The 24,377-nt window shown below is 42.0% G+C and overlaps 1 protein-coding gene across 5 annotated transcripts; it reads left to right on the top strand.

The window, feature by feature from the left end:
* Positions 1 to 330: 330 nt before the first annotated feature.
* TBXT (T-box transcription factor T) lies at positions 331 to 11,481 on the top strand. 5 transcript variants are annotated; one of them, XM_037817572.1, is made up of 9 exons: positions 331 to 632; positions 1,141 to 1,242; positions 1,366 to 1,405; positions 2,197 to 2,331; positions 3,134 to 3,195; positions 3,318 to 3,379; positions 4,972 to 5,148; positions 6,888 to 7,017; positions 8,875 to 11,481. In XM_037817572.1, exons 1-9 carry the CDS (start codon positions 427 to 429, stop codon positions 9,146 to 9,148), a joined length of 1,188 nt encoding a protein of 395 aa, XP_037673500.1. In that variant the 5' UTR covers positions 331 to 426; the 3' UTR covers positions 9,149 to 11,481. The 5 variants fall into 5 exon arrangements, with proteins under 5 accessions (XP_037673500.1, XP_037673498.1, XP_037673499.1 ...); XM_037817570.1 differs by having other exon boundaries at positions 427 to 632; positions 1,141 to 1,405; XM_037817571.1 differs by having other exon boundaries at positions 427 to 632; positions 1,141 to 1,405; positions 4,975 to 5,148; positions 8,875 to 9,148.
* The last annotated feature ends 12,896 nt before the right edge of the window (positions 11,482 to 24,377 follow it).

A 24,377-nucleotide genomic window follows, 5' to 3' on the forward strand; every position in this document is an offset into this window, starting at 1 on the left:
GAGGAGGGCCTGGGGCCGCGGATTTACATGAAACAGCCGCGCGGGAGCCCATTGTTGGCTCCCGGCCTCCCAGGCCCGCCCGGCGGGGTCTGATATGGCCGCACGCGGCCAATGGGCAGCTGCGCCCCGCACTTCAAAGGGCGCGCGTCCCAGTCGGCCTCGCCCCCTTCCGCCGACGCCCCGACGCTATTTATGGGGAGGGGGATCTAGTTTTTCTCCCCACAGGCTACTGTAGTCGCGCCTTGGGGGAGTTCAAGTGGAACCACCTTAACTCCCCTACCCCTCTCCCCCTCCCCCTCCCCCCCCAAATCTCCTTCCTCACCCTCCCGGGGTCTGTGCCCGGGACTTGGGGCCTTCGCCGTTCGTGGAAGTGGACGGTGGCTCTCGGATAGCGAGTTGGGGCTTTTGGGGGCGGCGGGCGGAAGGATGAGCTCCTCTGGCGCGGAGAGTTCGGGAAAGAGCCTGCAGTGCCGAGTGGACCATCTGCTGAGCGCCGTGGAGAGCGAGCTGCAGGCGGGCAGCGAGAAGGGGGACCCCACGGAGCGCGAGCTGCGCGTCGGCCTGGAGGAGAGCGAGCTGTGGCTGCGCTTCAAGGAGCTCACCAACGAGATGATCGTCACCAAGAACGGCCGGTGAGTGCGCACCGGTTAGTGGCCCTGCGCCCAGCCGGGCCCCGGGGACTCCCCGTGAGCGCGGGGCGCGCAGCTTACGCAGGTTGGGGAGCCTCGGGAAGGTCTGTCCTGTCGAGCACTTTCTCTCCTGGAGGAAGGCTTTTTGCTTAAGTCGGTGCCGGCTGGAAATAGCTCCTGGTTGTTTCTAAGAATTACTTTCCTGGGATTTTCTTCATGGATGGCTGGGGAGAGACTCGAATCTCCCCGAGACGCAGACCTCGGGGCGGGCTGGAGGACCTGCAGCTGCGGTCTCAGCCTCACGCTGGCACCTGGGTGGTGCGCTCCTTCGCCAGAACCTGGAGGCTACCTGGGCCCGGGACCTTTGGGAGTTCGGGGGGAAGGGAGGAACTTATGAGTCCATTTTCGGGAATTCTTCAGGAGCCTCTATTTTGACGCGCGGAAAGATCCCTCTGTCCCAAGCCTCCGGTCTAAGAGGCCCGTCCTCCTGCCTCGCCCCCTCCTTGCGCAGGAGGATGTTCCCGGTGCTGAAGGTGAACGTGTCCGGCTTGGACCCCAACGCTATGTATTCCTTCCTGCTGGACTTCGTGGCGGCCGACAACCACCGCTGGAAGTACGTGAACGGGGAGTGGGTGCCCGGGGGCAAGCCCGAGCCGCAGGCGCCCAGCTGCGTCTACATCCACCCCGACTCGCCCAACTTCGGGGCGCACTGGATGAAGGCGTCCGTCTCCTTCAGCAAAGTCAAACTCACCAACAAGCTCAACGGCGGGGGCCAGGTGGGTGCGCGGGGAGCGTGCGGAGGGGCCGGGAGGCGCGCGCGCGCAGAGAGTTGCGCGCGGGCTCCTGCGTCTTGGGCTGCGTGTGCGAGTCCTGGAAGGAAAGGAGCGGGGACATCGGCACTCGGAAAATCGCCGTAGACTTCCCTAATAAAGCCTTTGGTGGTGTTTGCGTCTTCAGCCTTTAAGGGTAACACCAGGGCCTTGGTGAATAGCGAGAGGGAGCTGCATCGTCATCTTTGAAAGCTCTGTAGGTCTCAAGCTCTGGTTCTTGGCGTTTGGGGAACTTCTGCGTTGTCTCCCTGAACTCTCCTAAGGCGAGAGAACGTAGCAGCCTTGATGGCAAATAGTTGCATTAAAGCCAAACGTGTGCCCACAGCATTTACTGCATGAAGTCTGAACAGACTGGTTGTGAACTAGTCCTTTCCTAAAGAATTTTATTTAGTGGCTGGGGATGGATTGTTACTGGAAGATTCTACGTCCCGTTGCAAACCAACCCAGGCTTTTAAAGACGTCTGTATGCGAGGTGGAAGTCTTGGTGCTCTTATTTTCCTAGTCGCAGGGGGTTGTGGCCGTGCATTCACTGTCACTTCCCTTTCTCCAAAATAGAAAATACTGAGCATTCTGACAGTAAACCCACCGCCCTCAGTAATAGATACACTCCCTTGTGGTCAGGAGGAATTTCTGCATCTTGAATGTATTTTTCTTGTGAATGGCAGGGACAGATGGATGTTTTGTTGTCATAATGATAGGCCTTTTATTTTCACCACTCCTCTGTGTGTTCCCCGCAGATCATGTTGAACTCCTTACATAAATATGAACCCCGCATTCACATAGTGCGGGTTGGAGGGCCGCAGCGGATGATCACCAGCCATTGCTTTCCCGAGACCCAGTTCATAGCGGTGACAGCCTACCAGAACGAGGAGGTGAGGGGAAACGAGGAGCTCTGAATGTGCATGTGTGTGCATAACACTAGTGCACTTTAAACTCTTGTTGACTTCCTTTTCAAGTAATTTACCTTAATGGAAGTGGGGGCAGAGGGGAGAACGTTTAAAATGAATGCAAACAATGATTCCTTTATGGGGAAATAAATGTTCTGGATTGAAGTGCCTCCAACCAGAAACATCTCCTAAATTCTCCACATGAAAAGATAGCCAAAATATTTAGACTAATTAGTTTGGATACTTAAATGTTAAAGTACAATGAGTGAATGAGAGCATCCTCATCTTACTTTGGAAATCTTCCTGAAAAGGAGTGGTGGGCAAAACTCACCTTCTGTTCAGTGTGAAGGTGAAAATACTAATTAGATACCTGTAAATCTGTAACTCTTACCCCAGAGTATAAATTTTGTGATTACCTGAAAAGTTGTCAGTGTTAACTACACACTTGAACAGGTACATCATTAGTTTTTAAGCAGACCCAGGTTACGTTTTGAGCCTTTTTAAAAAACTTATGCACATAGAATGTTGTTAGTAGGTTAAATTTTTTGTGACTCCCACTTAAAATTGGCATTTAAAAACTTTTCATAAATGTGCTTTCTTTATGAAACACTGCAATTACTCAGTTATTTCCAGTCCAAATAGAAAGATGTATCTGAAAAGAAGTTTGGTTTTATTTAAATACATAAAGGGGGGGAGTACTTGTGTTTCTCGATTTCTTGGTGCCAAGTTAAGTCCTCTGGCTAATTAATGATCGGTATACTAGTGAATGCAATTTCTTCTCTTTCAGATTACAGCTCTTAAAATTAAATACAATCCATTTGCAAAAGCTTTCCTTGATGCAAAGGAAAGGTGAGAGAATTCTAGCTATATACTCTTTGAGCAAAGAGGTATGTGGAAAGTTGAAATGTTGCTGCAAAGACTATTCTGAATTCTTTGTTTTTTTTGACAATTCAATACACTTTTTTTGACAGAAGCGATCACAAAGATTTGCCGGAAGAATCCGGAGACAACCAGCAAGCTGGGTATTCTCAATGTACGGTTTGTTTCACTCGGTACAGCTGTGTACCTTGTTTCACATCTAGACCCGGCTGAGAGCTAAAAGCTGGAGGCAGAGAAGACGAGCAGGTTTCTGGGTGTGGATGGGGAGCAGAGTTGCCCTTCGGCAGTGCAGGGTACATGGCACTTTTTGTCTTAGAAGTTGTTACTGATCAGCCTCTGTTCTGACTGAGGGTTGTGACTGTTCACCCAGGTGTGACTGTTGACCTGAGAAGTCTGAGAAGGACTTACCCAGGGTCTCGTGTTATGCTTTCACTGGCTATGGGTTTTGGAGACTGCCGGGCATCTTTGTCCTGTATTGGGCAAGCTCCTGTCTTTCAGATGGTTTCTATTTTTGTTAATGGTTGAAAACTGGAGACGCATCTTTGAGGTGACATTTATGAACCAATGGCAATTTTCCTTTTTGGAGCCATCTTGGTTCTAGGAATGGTCAGTGAGTTTTGGTGGAAGCAGAGGGTATCTATCTCGGGACATGGAAAAGGTTTGCTTTAAGTCTGGCTTCACTTGGGAGCCAGAGCAACGGGATGCGGTCACGTAGTAGGAGAATCTGCTATTTAGGGAGGATCTCCTCCCCCCCAGGGAAAGCACTCTGAGATTTAAAATAATTAACAGTATAGGGCTAGAAACACTTAGTACTCACTCCTCACTTGGCCAGGCTGGACAACCAGCCTGGCTGACTTCTCCATACACATCTTTATTCTGAATCTGTATCTTTGTGTCATCTTCTAGGCTAATTTAGCAAAGAGCTCCCCCAACGTGGCTCAGATTACAGCCACTTAAAAGGAGAATAGAAACAACTGCTGGCAAACAATGGGGCCCTACCATCTATTGTGGGCACAGTTGTATCCTTTCCTCACGTAACTATATGAAGAACTGTTTGTCTTGTCCTTTGGAAATTGGACCTGGAGTAGTTGTCCCCCTAAGGGTTGCTTTTTATTAATTAAAAAAAAAAAAGCCGTTTGTTAAAAAGTGATGTTATTTGAATGACTTTCTGATGTACACGTTAGGGAGAATGAGCCAAAATGTAAGCAGAAAGTGGAAAATAAGGAAAATAGTTCTTTGAGTATAATTGTGAGTTGCAGGGAAAGTTGAAAGGACATATAACTCCCACATCTAGCCCTGTGTTGGGCCACTGCCTGCCTTTGTTTTTGATTGATGCCCTTGTGTGTGTGTGTGTGTGTGTATTTTTATGTTTTATTCACGTGACTTGCCTCGGGAACAGTAAATCACAGAAGAGGTTCAGAGGATTCAGGGATATTTGGATGAAACAGTGGTTAAGGAAGCGGCTTGGGTTGGCTGAGCTGGGACTTTCCCAGGTATCCTGAGGTACCCCGAGAATGGGTTTGGATCTCTCGGTTAATTTTTGGCATTAAAAGTGGGGCTGTTGTCCTACGATGCCTGAAGACTCATGGTTGCTTAGGCTGTGTGTGAAGCACTTAATGATTCTTAACTTTGTCAGGCACTTAATAAGAAAAAGACCCCCCAAGTTTGGGGTCTCCATTCTCCCCTCTGTGAAAATAATAATACAGCGAATACAAATGCCAGTTACTCAGCATTCTTTTCTCACAGCAGGGGGGTGGCTTATTCCCAGCACCAGCCCGCTCTGTCCACCTGCCAGCCCCCATCCTCAGTTTGGAGGCTCTCTACCCCTCTCCTCCCCGCATGGCTGTGAAAGATACCCCGCCCTGAGAAGCCACCGCTCAACCCCCTACCCCAGTCCCTATGCTCATCGGAACAACTCTCCAAGTAAGTCATCAGGTGAAATGGGCCAGGAATTTGGGGGGCAGCCAGGAAAAGCACTTCTGGAAGAGCTTTCTGTGGAGCATCCAAAACCAGGATAGGGGAACTTCTTCCATAACCCCTTCCCTCACCTAGCTCTTGGTGTGCATCCTTGTTTGTTGGCTCCAGAAGAGACCTCCATGTGTGGCTCAACTACGGGGTTGTGCAGATCAGGGGTCTTCAGTGCTGAGTGTGCATCCGAATTACTGATTGAGCTTTTTGCAAGGACAGATTACTGAACCCTCTCACAGGGCTGTGGGATGGATCTCCAAGGGTGGGACTGTGAAAATGAGATTAAGTTTAGCTTTCACACAGGACAGGTGTGCCTAGCAGGGTGGGGCAGTTAAGGAATTGGTAGAAGGTTAAAAAGACAAACTGTAATCCACAGTCAGTCCCCCTGCTTATCCGCCCACTTTCCACAGTCAGTCCCCCTGCTTATCCGCCCACAATCTACTATCCTTGCAGGGTGAAGCCTGGGAATAGAGGTTCTCAAAATAGCCTCATAACTTGTTACCAAACTAGCCCAGACTGGCTCTAAAGAGGCCTGGGCATACCCATTATAGTCAGGGGTGGAGATTTGTTCCAAGGGTTCCTAATGTTGCAAATTTGCTGGGAAAACATATTTCAAATGTTTCCAATTTGGGCGGGCTAGTTAGGCTTGTCAATAGAATGTAACCTCTAGAGTATCCAGCCAATGGAGAAACAGGGGAGGGACTTGCGGTTAGGTTTAGGGAATAAATACTGCTGGGTCTATTGTTCTGGGCGCCAACCCCCACATTTGGTTGGGCGCCTGTTCTTGCAAGACCGTGAAAAAATTCTTTTCTTCTCCACAATCGGGTGAGCGTTTGTTCCTTTTTAGGAATAGTGCTTGTTTCTCACAGGACCCAGGTCTGGAGGTTTTAAGGAATTCTTAAAAGCAATGGGTTATTCAGGCATAAGAGAATTGCTCACTTGACTAGGTCAGTGGATCATCAAATATGGGGCCTCTGGACCCTACAGCATCAAGATCACTTGGGAACTGGTGAAACTGGACAAGAATTAGGCTCCAATCCTGACTTAATAATTCAGCAACTCTAGCTGTGGGGCCCAGCAAGTTGTGTTTGAATGAGCCCCTAGGTGATTTCTGATGTAGGGTCCGTTGTTGAAAACATTAAGAGCCACTTGTCTAATTCCCTCTAACATGGACGTGGAGACTTAATTTTGACTGGTTCCAGAAGGAATAAAAGAGTCAAAGAATACCAGTAAATAATTAAAGCTGCTTTGAAATGAAAAGAGCTTATTTGATGAGGAAATAGTCACTGGGACTTTAGTTCAATCAGAGGCAAGTTTCCCAGACAAGGAGCTCATATTTGTTATGCTGTCTGGAGTATTGGTTTCAAAGGCAGGTGTAGAACTACATTTAATTTTTATTGGAAAGGTAATTTATCCAGAATTAAGTGGTTCTAGGATTCCCTTTCCACAGGATATCTATTGATAAAGGAAAAAGTCTAGATTTACTGGAATATATTTTCAAGTATATGCCTTTGGTAATAGATAGTAGCCCTTGGCAACTAATTAAGGAGGTGAATGGATTTTCTGTATTTGATATCCTACAGCCCATTTTTTGTTTTCAATGTCGACTAACTCCAATTATTGGTAGTATTTCATTGCATGTTGTTACTCTTGGAATAGTCCGTCTGATAACCATTCTCTCTTCCATCCGTTAGCCTATTCTGACAGTTCATCCGCATGTTTGTCCATGCTCCAATCTCACGACAATTGGTCCAGCCTCGGAATGCCTGCCCATCCCAGCATGCTCCCCATGAGCCATAACCCGAATCCACCTACTGGTTCTAGGTAATGACTGGGAAAATGATCCAAACAATCCTGGGATCTCACACTGCTTTCATTCTACCCTTTACTGGCGGGTGGCTGGGTTTTTAAATTTCTACCATTAACCAGATTACCCAGGTTCCATGACTGCTAACGCTAGCAGATTGTGCATTCTCTGGGAGAGCTGGTGGCTCTCTTGTAAACAGGGGCGTCTCCTGGCGTGTGGAAGGAGAACTGGGTAATACTGAGAAGCCTGGCTCTGCCACTTCCTAGTTCATATGGTGGACCAAGCTCTGAACTTCTCTGGGTCTCAATTTCTTTGTAGATAAAAAGAGGAAAATACAGCCCCCCAGCCTGTCTTTTATATGGTTATTAGGGTTATAGGTGAGTTTTGAAGAAATGTTTTTAGAATCTTTTTTCAACAGGAGTTACTAAATTTAAGAAAATTTGTTGGCATGGGATCAAGTCCTTAATATTGTGTGTTGGTAACTGGTAAAGAATGAGGATTATTTTTATTAACTTGGAAATTATTTAGAGGGAGAATAACTTAAAATCAAGCTGGTTAGTAAATATGTATTCCATTTCTTCATAGGATCAGTATAATGAAAATCTAAGAAAGCAAAGCTTAGAAGGGGGCCCTCATTTTTACAGTGAAGAAAATGTGCCCAAAGGTTTTAAACAATTTGCTCAAGTAGTTAGTTCACAGCAGAATGACCCTATAATGAAGTTTTCTTGTCCTTAAAGGCAAGGCACTTCATTGTACATGAAAGGTAAAAATGTTTCTCAATCTTAATTCCTTTTGTCATGAAGCAGTTTCCTTATAATGAGAATAATGTAATAGTGTACTCTTAAAAAATACACAATGTACAAAAATGAGCAAACTTTTAAGGACCCAAGATCACTTTCAGAAGCCTGCACATAGATGAAATGACTTGCTTGTTATAAACCACTGAGATAGGAACCTCCCATAGCCTTGATTTTTCATCTATAAAATGGGATAGTAGCATCCTGCATCACCTAACTCAGGCTTATTGATGAGGTCAAATGCAATAGAAATGTAGAACATGGCTTGATAAAGGACTATATGTTAGGTCTGACTCATTTATAGAAGAATATGGAAAGACATAATGTAGATGCTGCAAAAGTTAATATGAATGTCCAAATTTGAGTATAATTTAATGCTATTTACTGCATTAGGAGGATTAATACCCAGTTCCAACTCTTTCCATTTATAGATGGGAAACAGCTTCAAAAGAAGTCAAGGGATGTGGCTAATGTGACACAAGGGGTGTGGTAATATGACACAGCTAGGACACTGCTAGTTAAGGGCAGATCTGGAACCTTCTGGTCTAACTTGAGGTCCATTTCTTTATGTGTTACTTCATTCTAATGTGTCAGTGAGGTAGCACAGAACCCAGGGCAAATGGTTACCTCCTTTGGATTGCTGTAGAAAGGGCCAAGATACTAGTTAAAAATACAGATGCCTAAGTGTGTACTCTGAAACTCTTGATGCAGTGTGTCTGGGGTAAGTCTGGGAAACTTCGTATTCTGAACAAGAGCCTCACACCTCTAGCCTACAGTCCAGACTAGCTGGTAGCAGAACTTTCCAGTGCTTTTCCACGAGCTAAATTTATGTAAATAATCCTTTCATCAGCTTCCTAATTTTGTTTCCTGTTATTAGCTCTGGCAATAATGTCTATTTGCTTCAGTATGTGATGATGAGCATATGGTGGTATAGACGAAATGACTGTTTGGAGAGAAAAAATGTCCCATCAGTGCAATATTCCCGAGTAGGATTCTCGTGGTGGTGTTAGCAGTTATCTTCTGCTCCCGCAGCCTCTGCCTGGGTCTCTCTGACTCCTCTGTGTTGTTCCCTTACAGTCAGTACCCGAACCTGTGGCCCGTGAGTAATGGCACCATCACACCTGGCTCCCAGACGCCGGGGATGTCCAATGGGCTGGGAACCCAGTTCTTCCGTGGCTCCACGGCACACTATGCACCCCTCACCCACACCGTCCCGGCTTCCTCCTCCTCGGGGTCCCCGCTGTACGAAGGGGGTGCCACGGCCACAGACATTCCCGACAGCCAGTACGATGCCTCGGCGCAAGCCCGCCTCATAGCCTCATGGACACCTGTGTCGCCACCTTCCATGTGAATCACGGCCCTTTTCCTAGAAGATGCACTGACTGTTCTGCGGTGACAACCAAGTATTGAGTTCATTGATCTGCTAGTAAGGCACAAAATGGCAGTCTCAAGGGGCAAGGGAAGGGAATAAAGGTTTTAACTTCATCTTCAGTAAGAGGAGGAACGCATATCTGTGTATCAAACCCAACCCAACCCACCATCACCCATTTTCCCATCAGCCATACAGTTTAGTCCTCAATTGTTAGATGCTACAGGTGAATTTAAATTTGAAAACTTTATTCACTATTATTCATAATACAACAAATTGTTTGCTGGGGTCCAGAAACTTAATTATTGCTTCATACAGCATGTAGATGACTTTGGAACGCTACAATTTATAAACTCGCCCTCCTTTAGTGAGATAAAAAGCATACTTTGAATTCTCTTCCTTGCTACTTTGGAGTAGTTTAATTGTCCCTTTTGTGACAATTACCGTAGTTAGAGGTGAGCTGTTATGGACAGAAAAATCTGAGGGCAACAGATTTTAGTTGAAAATTTGCTCTGTCTACTAGAAAGTGTGTTGCTCTGAGCACATGTAGTTTTTTTTTTCTTATTAAATCTAGAACTGCTCAGATTTTTCTTCTGACAAAAGTAGCCAAAGACAATCAGCAGAAAGCATTTTCTGCAAAATAAAGGCAATAAGCAAAATTTGACTGGTGTAGTAATTATTGAAATCCATTCTCTTTTTGGTTGAATTTTTGCTGCCTGATTATGACGAGTGGCAGAGAACTTGCATTTTAATCTGTTAATGAAATTTAAAGTATCTGACAAGTTGTGGAACTAAAAGTGAAATTACATATATTTACTTGGTGTCAAATGCTGCAAAATGCAAATGATTTTAAATAACTTTCAAGAGATTTAAATATGCAACACTGGATCATGGATGAAGGCTGGAAAGACATAATGTAGATGCAGCAAAGATTAATATGAATGTCCACTTTATTTGAGCAAAAGGAGGTAAGATGAGTTGGCAAAAAATTTATAGTTTACAGATGTCAAGTGTAGTTGCCATAGTAATTTGTTCAAGGTGATGTTTGTAAATCTCTTGGTGCTTTTTCCCAGCAGGGGACCTGCATTTGTGCTGTATTAGGGCAATTTCTCCCCCTAGTGGTGGAGTCCTTAACATCGGTCCTACTTGTTTGAACTTGACATCCCCAATCTCTCCATTCTGAAAGTGCAGATTGCCAAGAAATTAGAGCTCAGTGAGGCAGGATTGTCAGAGTGTATTAAGCAATATTTGTAGCAACAAGGACACTAAATATAAGTGAAGTAAGGCTGTGGGAGGCTTTGAAACTTCTACTAGGCTTAGAAAAAGTTTTTTTTTAATTCTAAATTGGCATGCTGAAAGCTCTGTCCTCTTTTAAGACAGACTCCACTTAATTTTTCTAGCACATAAAGTAAATCTTTTGACATAATGGCCTTTTAAACCCTGGATTTAAGTATACATAATTAGATTTTTAGCGGAATTTGTGCCTATCTTGTAAGTGGGATATGTTTGTTGTAAACTATTAACCATTTAAGATACCTTTTTTTTCCCTGCTACTACTACATCCATGTAGAAATACTGCATATCAGGAGGTTTTGCAAATGTTTCAGAAAAATTTTTTTTCAGTAAACCCACCGCCTTAAGTACAATCGGGAAATAAAACTGGCCCCAGTTGTCAAGGCTATGGTTCCTGATGAAAGCAGAATAGGATTGTGGGAAATTCGGGAGAAGGAGTGTGGACACTGGGGAATGCTGGAGAAGAGTTAAGGGGGACATTAGGGAAGGAAAGTGGTGGGTGGACAGATGTCACCCTGTGATCCCCTAGCACTTGGGGTTTCTCTCCACATGTTCACCTCTCTGGGAACTCTTGTCCACACCTGTGATGGTCAGAGCCATGGTTTTGATGCATTCCTGGGATTGATCAGTGCCACCCCTTAGCAGTCCTGCAATATTGGTTCATAAATGAGAATGGAACCTGAAACTCAGACACCGGATTATGGAGGAACTGTTCAATAGGGAGCCAGTGAGCCTGCCATTGCTGGGTGCTGTGGGGAAGCCGAGTCACACGGCCCTTCCTTGAGGGTGTGGTTGTAATCAGCTTAAAAATCGAATCTATAGCTAATAAAATGAAAAGATAATATAAGATTATAGATTCAAACCCCAGATTATCTTCTGTGTTACTAAATTAGAAAATTGTGGTGCTCCTTATTTTGTAAATATGCTCAGAAACCCAAGAGTGGTTTGTTACTAAATTTCTTTCTCCCTAGCCACCAAGGCTATAATTTTGAGAATAAAAGCTTATGTTTTGCATGGTTAAATATGCTTATAATTCTAATGTTTTTCTTTTTATCAGTAAGAAGAGGCTAAATAACTATCCCCTGTTCTTGACTTTTTTTTTCAAAAATAAATTCCAAATTGGAAATTATACCATTATAGAAGTATTATATAATGAGACTGCAAAAATTTAATATTTGTCAGTTGGGGAATTTCCTTTCAAGATGCTACTGATTCAAATAGATCAATTATTGGTAAATTAAGTTTCTATAAATTCAGATCTTCAAAAGTTGACTTTGTGTTTTATCTTTGTAATAAGGATGTAAGTGCACAATATAAAAATGAAAATACAGAAATGGCATCTTTTAATCCAAAGATTAAGATTTATGTATTGGACAAAATGGCTGAAGTTTTGATTTCCTATACTGCCATTAAAAAAAAAAAAAAACCCTCTAAATATACCATTATCTAAAATGGTAGTTCAGGGTGTGTACATTTAATATAAATATGAGTTCACCACTGATGTTTGTCATAATTTAAACAGCTGCTGGCCGAAGGAGAGCCATTACTTGCACAGCCATGTGCAAAATAAATTCTTACTGTTACATACCACTCAGTTATCATGGTTGTTTGGTAGACTGTCATCTTCCCCCAAAACCACTAAAGTTTCAGGCACTGAAACGTTATTTTGTTTAATTTCTCTTCTCCCTTTTGGTCAGGAAGGCTTTCTCGAGTCCATGATTCCGGGTCCAGGCTCTTCCCTGGGAATCGGGTCCCATGTTGCCAGGGAGATTTACACCCTGGGGGTCATGTCCCACATAGTGGGGAGGGCAGTGAGTTTATCAGCCTAGTTGGGCTTAGAGAGAGAGGAAGGCCACATCTGAGCAACAAAAGAGATTCTCTGGGGGTGACTTAGGCACACTTATAAGTAGGCTTAGCTTCTCCTTTGCAGTAACAAGCTTCAAAAGGGCAAGACCCAAGATCAAGGGCTTGGCCCACTACATTGGTAGTCCTCAATGCTTGCGAGAATATCAAGAAGTCCCCAGGTGGGGAAGTTTGATGTTTCCACATTTCACCTGAGGGCTTCAAGGGCCCTGCAAATGCTCCTTACTCTCTGCCCAAATTACTCTGGGATGTATCAAGGTATAATAACAAAATTTGCATTCACCACCACAATCTATATGAGGACCTTTCCATCTCTTCCCTAAAGAAAGAGGAAAAAGAAGAAAAAAATGAATAAAAATACAAAACATAGAATAAAAATAAAATACAATGAAAAGGTCAGACAACATCACTACCACCGAGAATCCCATATCACTCCCATATATCCTCCTCTTATAGACATTTAGCTTTGGTGTATTGCGTTTGTTACAATTAATGGAAGCGTCTCACGATGTTACTGTTAACTATAGTCCCTAGTTTGCATTGATTGTGTTTTTCCTCATACCATCCATTTTCAACACCTTGCAATGTTGACATTCATCTGTTCTCCCTTATTTGAAAACATTCTTATATTTGTACATTTAATTACCATCATTGACAACTGTAGCTTTCTCTAAGTTATACAATCCATGTCTTGATCTTCCATCTTTCCGTCTGTTGTCATACCTGCTCTTAGCCTTCCTCTTTCGACCATACTCAGACTCATCTTTGTTCAGAGTACTTACAATATTGGGTTACTGTCACGCACAATTATGCTATCCATTCCATTTCTGGATCTATACAATCAATCTTTTTGAAACTTCTGTACTCCTTCAGCATCAAATGCCCAATCTCTAACCTCTTTCTATCTCCTGATAACCTGTGTTCTCCAGTCTCAAATTTTGCTTATCGAAGTTAGTCCATATTAGTGAGACTATACAGAATATGTCCTTTTGTTTCTGGCTAATTTCACTCAAGATAATGTCTGCTGTCTACCATTTTGTCTTTTGGATTTTGTATATCTCATTTTGTTTTTATTTTTTCCTCTCTCTCTCTTTCTACTCTTACTGGTAGTCTTCATTCTACACACTTCTCCAACCTCTCTCTCCTGTCTTTTCCTACCTGCCTGTAGTGTTCCCTTTAGTATTTCTTGTAGAGCAGGTATCTTGTTCAAAAACTCTCTCAGTGTCTGTTTGTCTGAAAATATTGTAAGTTCTCCCTCATTTTTGAGGGACAGTTTTGCTCGACATAGAATTCTTGGTTGGCAGTTTTTCTCTTTCACTATCTTAAATGTCATACCACTACCTTCTTGCCTCCATGGTTTCTACTGAGAAATCTGCACGTAGTCTTATCGAGATTCTTTTATATGTGATGAATTGCTTTTCTCTTGCTGCTTTCAGAATTCTCTGTCTTTGACATTTGATAATCTGATTATCAAGTGTCTTGGAGTCAGCCTATTCTTATCTATTCTGTTTGGGGTATGCTGCACTTCTTGGATCTGTAATTTTAGGTCTTTCATAAGAGATGGGAAATTTTCATTGATCAGGGAGATTTTCATTGATTATTTCCTTTATTATTGCTTCTGCCCCTTTTTCCTTCTCTTCTCCTTCTGGGACACCCATGACATGTACATTCCTGTGTTTCATGGTGTCATTCAATTCCCTGAGACCCTGCGCACATTTTTCCATTCTTTTCCCTATCTGTTCTTTTATGTGTAGGATTTCAGATGTCTTGTCTTGCAGTTCATGAATACTTCCTTCTGCCTCTTCAAATCTGCTGTTGTGTGTCTCCATTGTGTTTTTCATCTCTTCTAATGTGTCTCTTATTCCCATAAGTTATTTTATATCACTAAGAATTTTCAGTTTGTTACACAGCAGAAGCAAACTGATCTAGAACTTGGTACCTAATAGTGGGGTAAACTACTGTAGCCCAAACTTAAAATAGGTGGCATAGGCTTTGGGGTGTCTGGTGGTTGGTGTGAAAACTGTTTTTAAAATCTGGAAAAATTGTGACCCATGTTAACTATATGAAACATTTGATAAAAAAAGTTTACCTACAGCGATAGAGAAAATAGAAAATGTACCTAATACATGTGTGGAGTTTGGCAAGATGACTTCCATATGGGATATGGAAAGTGTAATCTGGCTTCCTTTAGCTGCATATGGTAAGGTACCTGTTCTGGTTTGCTAAAGTTGCTGGAATGCAATATACTAGAAATGGGTTGGCTTTTACAATGGGAATTTATTAGTTTACAAATTTACAGTTCTAAGGCCATGAAAATGTCCCAATTAAGGCATCAACAGGATGCTACCTTCTCTGCAGAAAGGCTGATGGCATCTGGGATTCCTCTGTCACATGGAGACAGAGTCTGCAGATCCTTCTCTACCAGGTTTCATTGCTTCCAGGTTCTGGCTCTTTCAGTTTCTGTGGGTCTTTGCTTGCTTCTCCTGGGGCTTTTCTTTCAAAGCTCTCTGGGTGTTTCTCTCTCTGAGCTCTCTGGATGTTTCTCTTTTATCCTCATCAAGGATTCCAATAAAGGATTAAGACCCACATTGTATTGGGTGGGTCACATCTCAATTGAAGCAGCCTAATCAAAAGTTCCCACCCACAATAGGTCTGCACCCACATGAATGAATTAAAAGAGCATGTCCCTTTCTGGGGTACATAACAGCTTCAAACCAGCACAGTACCCAAGATAGAGGTGAACTCAGAAAGGAACTGACTAGCATGCAAACACAATTGAAAGGAAATGTTGATATCCCACAGCTTGCTGGGGAGACAAAACTATTTCTTATCTCCAGTCCGTATAGCCCGGAGACGAAGATTAAAATCAAGGGTACTGTTAGTATGACATGATTTCAGGTTCAGGTTAAAGACCAAACCAAGTGTGAAACTGGAACAGCCTTTCCTAAAAATTCTGAATGGATTGTGGTGGAGTCTAGTAAACACTTTCAGCTGGACAAAAGATTTCCTAGAAATCTTAAGGGATATGGGCCCCACCAGATCAAAGATGGCAGAGTGAGACACTTCAGGGCTCCATCTCTCCATGGAAGCTTTCAACAACCAGCAAGGACTAGCAGAAATATCTTTCTCAAAGCTCCAGAAAACTATTAATGGACTTCAGTAACTGGGTGTGATGGTTAAATTCATGTGTCTGCTTGGCCAGGTGGTGGTACCCAGGTGTCTGGTCAAGCAAGCATGGCCTAACCCTTACTGCAAGGACATTTGTGGCTGGTTAGTAAACCAGAAGGCTGGTTTATTAAATCATCAGCCAATTGGCTGCAGCTGTGACTGATGACGTCAACGAAGGGCGTGTCTTCCACAATGAGAGAATGCAATCAGCTGGATTTAATCAAATCAGTTGAAGACTTTTGAGCAAGACAGATAGAGGACCTTCACTTTTTCTTTGGCTGACCAGTGAAGTATTTCCTGAGGAGTTCATCGAAGTTGCCAGGTCGTTGCCTGAAGAGTTCATCAAACACGTTCATCAGAGTTGCCAGTTTGCTGCCTGAGGAGGTCATTGAACATCTTCATTGGAGTTGCCAGTCTGCTGCCTGCCCTACAGAATTTGGACTTGTGCATATCCAGAGTTGTATGAGGCACTTTTATAAATCTTATGTTTATAGATGTCACTTGTTGATTCTGTTTATCTAGAGAACCCTAACTAATACACTGGGGACGTACCGAGTCAAGAAAAAGGCTACTTAGAAGCAGTAGGATCACATGGTGTCCTGGTTGACCCCTGCCATATCCCTCATGGACTTGGCATGGAGCCAGCCATGGGCTCCCATTGAGGATCCCTGGTCCCAGTACCAGAGAGAACAGAGTAAACCTCATGGGAAGCACGTATGTATGGCTCAATCTATCTGATGGTGGCCTGATGGACTCTGGTCCCAGAACCTGCCCTGCAGGTAGAAGGTGGCTCACTGAACTCTCCTGCAGAACTCTGTGGGAGAGCAATCAAGTCATGCTGTCTGGGGCAAGGGATTGCTGCTGTCAGATAGACAGTGCAGTGCCTGGGACCATGAGGAAACTGTTTCCTAGGAAGAGGAAACATTCCTATCTTCATGAATGGGGGAATTCCTACAGCCAAGTGATGTCCAAGACATATGTGAAGAAAAGGTCAAGGAGACCCTTATGCTTTGGCCTGGAGCTATTTTTAAATCCATTGTATGGATAAGCTCTGAAGGACAGCAGTTGCACAGGTCAATCTGCAAAGACCAGGGAAAGTGTTTTCTCTTTTTCCTTCTCTCTCTTTCTCTCTTTATTTTTGATAGTTCCTGACATTCAGGGAATGCTGTGTCATAACACCAGCTGGAATCAGGCTTGAGGAACAGAAGTCTCAGAGCCTAAATTCCAGTGATAACACATTAAAATATCGAAATTGTCCATGTTGCAACAAGATTACAAAAAATACAGGGAAACAGAAAGCAATGGCTCACATGAAGAAGAAGATGAAAGCATTAGAAGCCATCAAAGAGGAAGATCAGACCTGGGAAATTCCAGGCAAAGACCTTTAAGAAATGGTACTACGTGTGCTCAAGTTGCTAAAGGAAAACATGGACAAAGAACTAAAGGAAATTAGGAAAACAATAAATGCAAACAAACAGCATATCAGTAGAGAGTTGGAAATCATGAAATGGGAACAAACAGCTTGTTCTAGTTTGCTAATGCTGCCAGAATGCAAAACACCAGAGATGGACTGGCTTTTATAAAAGGGGATTTATTTGGTTACACAGTTACAGTCTTAAGGCCATAAAGTGTCCAAGGTAACACATCAGTAATCAGGAACCTTCACTGGAGGATGGCCAGTGGTGTCCGGAAAACCTCTGTTAGCTGGGAAGACACGTGGCTGGTGTCTGCTCCAAAGTTCTGATTTCAAAATGACTTTCTCTCAGGCCGTTCCTCTCTAGGCTGCAGCTCCTCAAAAATGTCACTCTTAGTTACACTCGGAATATTTGTCCTCTCTCAGCTTCTCTGGAACAAGAGTCTGCTTTCAATGGCCATCTTCAAACTGTCTCTCATCTGCAGCTCCTGTGTTTTCTTCAAAGTGTCCCTCTTGGCTGTAGCTCCTCTTCAAAACATCACTCACAGCTGTACTGAATTCCCTCTGTCCATCAGCTCATTTATATGGCTCCAATGACTCAACTTAGACACACCCCGAATGGGCGTAGCAACACCTCCATGGAAATTATCCAATCAGAGTCATCACCCACAGCTGGGTGGGGCACATCTCCAAAGAAACACTCAAAGAATTGCAATCTAATCAACACTAATAACATCTGCCCACACAAGATTACATCAAAGATAATGGCATTTGGGGGACACAATATATTCAAACTGGCACACAGCTGAAGACTAGAGTAACAGAAATTAAAATTTCCCTAGAGGGGTTCAACAGTGGATTAGAGCTTGTGGAAGAAAGAATCAGTGAACTTGAAGATAAGGGCATTGAAATTATCCAGTCTGAGGGGGCAGAACAAAGAAAAAATGAAGAAAAATGAACAAAGCCCATAGAATCTGTGAGACACCATTGAGTGTACCAGTACACACTTTGTGGGAGTCCCAGAGAGAGAAGTGTGTGCAAAAGGGGTACACAGAATATTCAAAGAAATAATGACCGAAAGCTTCCTAAATTTAACAAAGATATGATATGTACACATCTAAGATGCTCACCAAACTCCAAACAGGATAGGCCAAGATAGACTCACAGTGTGCCATGTGATAAACAAACTGTCAAATGCCAAAGATAAAGAGAGGATTCTGAGAGCTGCAAGAGAGAAGCAACATGCCCCATACAAGGGGCCTCAATACGGGTAATTGTCTATTTCTCATCAGAAACCATGGAGTGAAGAAGTAGTGTGGTGACATATCTAAAGTGCTGAAAGCAAAACAACAGCCAACAAAGGATTCTGAATCAGGCAATATGGTCTTTCAAAAAAGAGGGAGGGATCAGGACATTCCCAGATAAACAAAAGCAGAAGGAGTTTGTCCCACTAGCCTAGCCCTATAAGAAATGCTAAAAGGAGTTCTGCAGGTGAAAGGAAAGGACACTAACAGTTGACTGAAGCCACATGAAGAAATAAATATCACCAGCAAAGATAATGTCCCTGGTAAATACAGACACCAGTACTACTGTATTTTTGATTTGTAGCTCCACTTTTTTTTTTTTAATCATCATTTTATTGAGATATATTCACATACCACGCAGTCATACAAAACAAATTGTACTTTCGATTGTTTACAGTACCATTACATAGTTGTACATTCATCACCTAAATCAATCCCTGACACCTTCATTAGCACACACACAAAAATAACAAGAATAATAATTAGAGTGAAAAAGAGCAATTGAAGTAAAAAAGAACACTGGGTACCTTTGTCTGTTTGTTTCCTTCCTCTACTTTTCTACACATCCATCCATAAACTAGACAAAGTGGAGTTTGGTCCTTATGGCATTCCCAATCCCACTGTCACCCCTCATAAGCTACATTTTTATACAACTGTCTTCAAGATTCATGGGTTCTGGGTTGTAGTTTAATAGTTTCAGGTATCCACCACCAGCTACCCCAATTCTTTAGAACCTAAAAAAGGTTGTCTAAAGTGTGCGTAAGAGTGCCCACCAGAGTGATCTCTCGGCTCATTTTGGAATCTCTCTGCCACTGAAGCTTATTTCATTTCCTTTCACATCCCCCTTTTGGTCAAGAAGATGTTCTCCATCCCACGATGCCGGGTCTACATTCCTCCCCGGGAGTCATATTCCACGTTGCTAGGGAGATTCACTTCCCTGGGTGTCTGATCCCACGTAGCGGGGAGGGCAGTGATTTCACCTTTCAAGTTGGCTTAGCCAGAGAGAGAGGGCCACATCTGAGCAACAAAGAGGCACCCAGGAGGAGACTCTTAGGCACAAATACAGGGAGGCCTAGCCTCTCCTTTGCAGCAACCGTCTTCCCAAGGGTAAAACTTATGGTAGAGGGCTCAACCCATCAAACCACCAGTCCCCTATGTCTGTGGTCATGTTAGCAACCATGGAGGTGGGGTAGGCGAATACCCCTGCATTCTCCACAGGCTCCTCAAGGGGGCACTACATCTTTTTTTTTTTTTTTCCTTGTTTGTCTTTTTTCTTTTCTTTTTTTTTTTTTTAACTTTCCCTTCTTTTTTAAATCAACTGTATGAAAAAAAAAAAGTTAAAAAGAAAACAAACATACAATAAAAGAACATTTCAAAGAGACCATAACAAGGGAGTAAGAAAAAGACAACTAACCTAAGATAACTGCTTAACTTCCAACATGTTCCTACTTTATCCCAAGAAAGTTACATAATATAGCAACATTTCAGTGAACTTGTTCCTACTACATGCATCATAAATTAACAGACCATAGTCATTTCTGGGCATCCCCAGAACGTTAAATACCATATCTGTTCTTCTTGGATTATTGTTCCCCCTTCCTTAATTGCTCTCTACTGCTAGTTCCCCTACATTCTACATTATAAACCATTTGTTTTACATTTTTCAAAGTTCACATTAGTGGTAGCATATAATATTTCTCTTTTTGTGCCTGGCTTATTTCGCTCAGCATTATGTCTTCAAGGTTCATCCATGTTGTCATATGTTTCACCAGATCGTTCCTTCTTACTGCCGCGTAGTATTCCATCGTGTGTATATACCACATTTTATTTATCCACTCATCTGTTGAAGGACATTTGGGTTGTTTCCATCTCTTGGCAATTGTGAATAATGCTGCTATGAACATTGGCGTGCAGATATCTGTTCGTGTCACTGCTTTCCGATCTTCCGGGTATATTCCGAGAATTGCAATCGCTGGATCGAATGGTAGCTCTATATCTAGTTTTCTAAGGAACTGCCAGACTGACTTCCAGAGTGGCTGAACTATTATACAGTCCCACCAACAATGAATAAGAGTTCCAATTTCTCCACATCCCCTCCAGCATTTGTAGTTTCCTGTTTGTTTAATGGCAGCCATTCTAACCGGTGTTAGATGGTATCTCATTGTGGTCTTAATTTGCATCTCTCTAATAGCTAGTGAAGCTGAACATTTTTTCATGTGTTTCTTGGCCATTTGTATTTCCTCTTCAAAGAACTGTCTTTTCATATCTTTTGCCCATTTGATAATTGGGCTGTCTGTACTATTGTCATTGAGTTGTAGGATTTCTTTGTATATGCAAGATATCAGTCTTTTGTCAGATACATGGTTTCCAAAAATTTTTTCCCATTGAGTTTGCTGCCTCTTTACCTTTTTGAGAAATTCCTTTGAGGTGCAGAAACTTCTAAGCTTGAGGAGTTCCCATTTATCTATTTTGTCTTTTGTTGCTTGTGCTTTGGGTGTAAAGTCTAGGAAGTGGCCTCTTAATACAAGGTCTTGAAGATGTTTTCCTACATTATCTTCTAGGGGTTTAATGGTACTTTCTTTTATATTGAGATCTTTGGTCCATTTTGAGTTAATTTTTGTGTAGGGGGTGAGGTAGGGGTCCTCTTTCATTCTTTTGGATATGGATATCCAACTCTCCCAGCCCCATTTGTTGAAAAGACCATTATGGCTCAGTTCGGTGACTTTGGGGGCCTTATCAAAGATCAGTCGGCCATAGATCTGAGGGTCTATCTCCGAATTCTCAATTCGATTCCATTGATCTATATGTCTATCTTTGTGCCAGTACCATGCTGTTTTGGCAACTGTGGCTTTATAATAAGCTTCAAAGTCAGGGAGTGTAAGTCCTCCCACTTCGTTTTTCTTTTTTAGAGTGTCTTTAGCAATTCGAGGCATCTTCCCTTTCCAAATAAATTTGATAACTAGCTTTTCCAAGTCTGCAAAGTAGGTTGTTGGAATTTTGATTGGGATTGCATTGAATCTGTAGATGAGTTTGGGTAGAATTGACATCTTAATAGATGAGTTTGGGTAGAATTGACATCTTAATGACATTTAGCCTTCCTATCCATGAACATGGAATATTTTTCCATCTTTTAAGGTCCCCTTCTATTTCTTTTAGTAGAGTTATGTAGTTTTCTTTGTATAGGTCTTTTACATCTTTGGTTAAGTTTATTCCTAGGTACTTGATTTTTTTAGTTACTATTGAAAATGGTATCTTTTTCTTGAGTGTCTCTTCAGTTTGTTCATTTCTAGCATATAGAAACATTACTGACTTATGTGCATTAATCTTGTATCCCGCTACTTTGCTAAATTTGTTTATTAGCTCTAGTAGGTGTATCGTTGATTTCTCAGGGTTTTCTAGATATAAGATCATATCATCTGCAAACAATGACAGTTTTACTTCTTCTTTTCCAATTTGGATGCCTTTTATTTCTTTGTCTTGCCGGATTGCCCTGGCTAGCACTTCCGGCACAATGTTGAATAACAGTGGTGACAGCGGGCATCCTTGTCTTGTTCCTGATCTTAGAGGGAAGGCTTTCAGTCTCTCACCATTGAGTACTATGCTGGCTGTGGGTTTTTCATATATGCTCTTTATCATGTTGAGGAAGTTTCCTTCAATTCCTACCTTTTGAAGTGTTTTTATCAAAAAGGGATGTTGGATTTTGTCAAATGCTTTTTCAGCATCTATTGAGATGATCAATTGATTTTTCCCTTTCGAGTTTTTAATGTGTTGTAATACATTGATTGTTTTTCTTATGTTGAACCATCCTTGCATGCCTGGAATGAACCCCACTTGGTCATGGTGTATGATTTTTTTAATGTGTCTTTGGATTCGATTTGCAAGTATTTTGTTGAGGATTTTTGCATCTATATTCATTAGGGAGATTGGCCGGTAGTTTTCCTTTTTTGTAGCATCTTTGCCTGGTTTTGGTATTAGATTGATGTTAGCTTCATAACATGAGTTAGGTAGTGTTCCATTTTTTTCAATGTTTTGAAAGAGTTTGAGTAAGATTGGTGTCAGTTCTTTCTGGAAAGTTTGGTAGAATTCCCCTGTGAAGCCATCTGGCCCTGGGCATTTATTTTTGGGAAGATTTTTGATGACTGATTGGGTCTCTTTGCTTGTGATGGGTTGGTTGAGGTCTTCTATTTCTTCTCTGGTCAGTCTAGGTTGTTCATATGTTTCCAGGAAATTGTCCATTTCTTCTACATTATCCAGTTTGTTGCCATACAGTTGTTCATAATATCTTCTTATAATTTTTTTAATTTCTTCAGGATCTGCAGTTATGTCACCTTTTTCATTCATTATTTTGTTTATATGGGTCTTCTCTCTTTTTGATTTTGTCAGTCTAGCTAGGGGCTTGTCAATCTTGTTGATCTTCTCAAAGAACCAACTTTTGGTGATATTTATCCTCTCTATTGTTTTTTTGTTCTCTATGTCATTTATTTCTGCTTTAATCCTTGTTATTTCTTTTCTTCTACTTGGTTTAGGATTGGTTTGCTGTTCATTTTCTAGCTTCTTCAGTTGATCCATTAGTTCTTTGATTTTGGCTCTTTCTTCCTTTTTAATATATGCGTTTAGTGCTATAAATTTCCCCCTTAGCACTGCTTTTGCTGCATCCCATAGGTTTTGGTATGTTGTGTTCTCATTTTCATTCGTCTCTATATATTTAGCAATTTCTCTTGCTATTTCTTCTTTAACCCACTGATTGTTTAGGACTGTGTTGTTTAACCTCCAGGTATTTGTGAATTTTCTAAGTCTCTGATGGTTATTGACTTCTAATTGTATTCCATTGTGGTCAGAGAATGTGCTTTGAATAATTTCAATCTTTTTAAATTTATTGAGGCTTGTTTTATGTCCCAGCATATGATCTATTCTGGAGAAAGTTCCGTGAGCACTAGAAAAGTATGTGTATCCTGGTGATTTGGGATGTAATGTCCTGTAGATGTCTGTTAAATCTAATTCATTTATCAGATTGTTTAGGTTTTCAATTTCCTTATTGGTCTTCTGTCTGGTTGATCTATCTATAGGAGAGAGTGATGTGTTGAAGTCTCCCACAATTATTGTGGAAACATCAATTGCTTCCTTTAGTTTTGCCAGTGTTTCTCTCATGTATTTTGTGGCACCTTGATTGGGTGCATAGACATTTACGATTGTTATTTCTTCTTGCTGAATTGCCCCTTTTATTAGTATGTAGTGGCCTTCTTTGTCTCTCAAAACATCCCTGCATTTGAAGTCTATTTTATCTGAGATTAATATTGCTACACCTGCTTTCTTTTGGCTGTAGCTTGCATGAAATATTTTTTTCCATCCTTTCACTTTCAGTTTCTTTGTGTCCCTGTGTCTAAGATTGACTCTTGTATGCAACATATTGATGGTTCATTTTTTTGATCCATTCTGCGAATCTATATCTTTTAATTGGGGAGTTTAATCCATTTACATTCAACGTTAAAACCGTGAAGGCATTTCTTGAATCGGCCATCTTATCCTTTGGATTATGTTTGCCATATTTTTCCCTCTCTCTATTAATATCCTTTATTGTACCCATACCGAATCCCTTTAGTACTGAACCTTTCTCCAAGTCTCTCTGTCCTGTCTTTGTTTCTCTGTCTGTAGGGCTCCCTTTAGTATCTCCAGTAGGGCAGGTCTCTTGTTAGCAAATTCTCTCAGCATTTCTTTGTCTGTGAAAAATTTAAGCTCTCCCTCAAATTTGAAGGAGAGCTTTGCTGGATAAAGTATTCTTGGCTGGAAATTCCTCTCACTCAGAATTTTAAATATATCGTGCCACTGCCTTCTTGCCTCCATGGTGGCTGCTGAGTAGTCACTACTTAGTCTTATGCTGTTTCCTTTGTATGTGGTGAATTGCTTTTCTCTTGCTGCTTTCAGAACTTGCTCCTTCTCTTCTATGTTTGACAGTGTGATCAGTATATGTCTCGGATTTGGTTTTTTTGGATTTATTCTATTTGGAGTTCGCTGAGCATTTATGATTTGTGTATTTATGTTGTTTAGAAGATTTGGGAAGTTTTCCCCAACAATTTCTTCGAATACTCTTCCTAGACCTTTACCCTTTTCTTCCCCTTCTGGGACACCAATGAGTCTTATATTCGGACGTTTCATATTATCTATCATATCC

The sequence above is a fragment of the Choloepus didactylus genome, chromosome 24 (assembly GCF_015220235.1).
Source record: "Choloepus didactylus isolate mChoDid1 chromosome 24, mChoDid1.pri, whole genome shotgun sequence".
NCBI classification, from domain to species: Eukaryota; Metazoa; Chordata; class Mammalia; order Pilosa; family Megalonychidae; genus Choloepus; species Choloepus didactylus.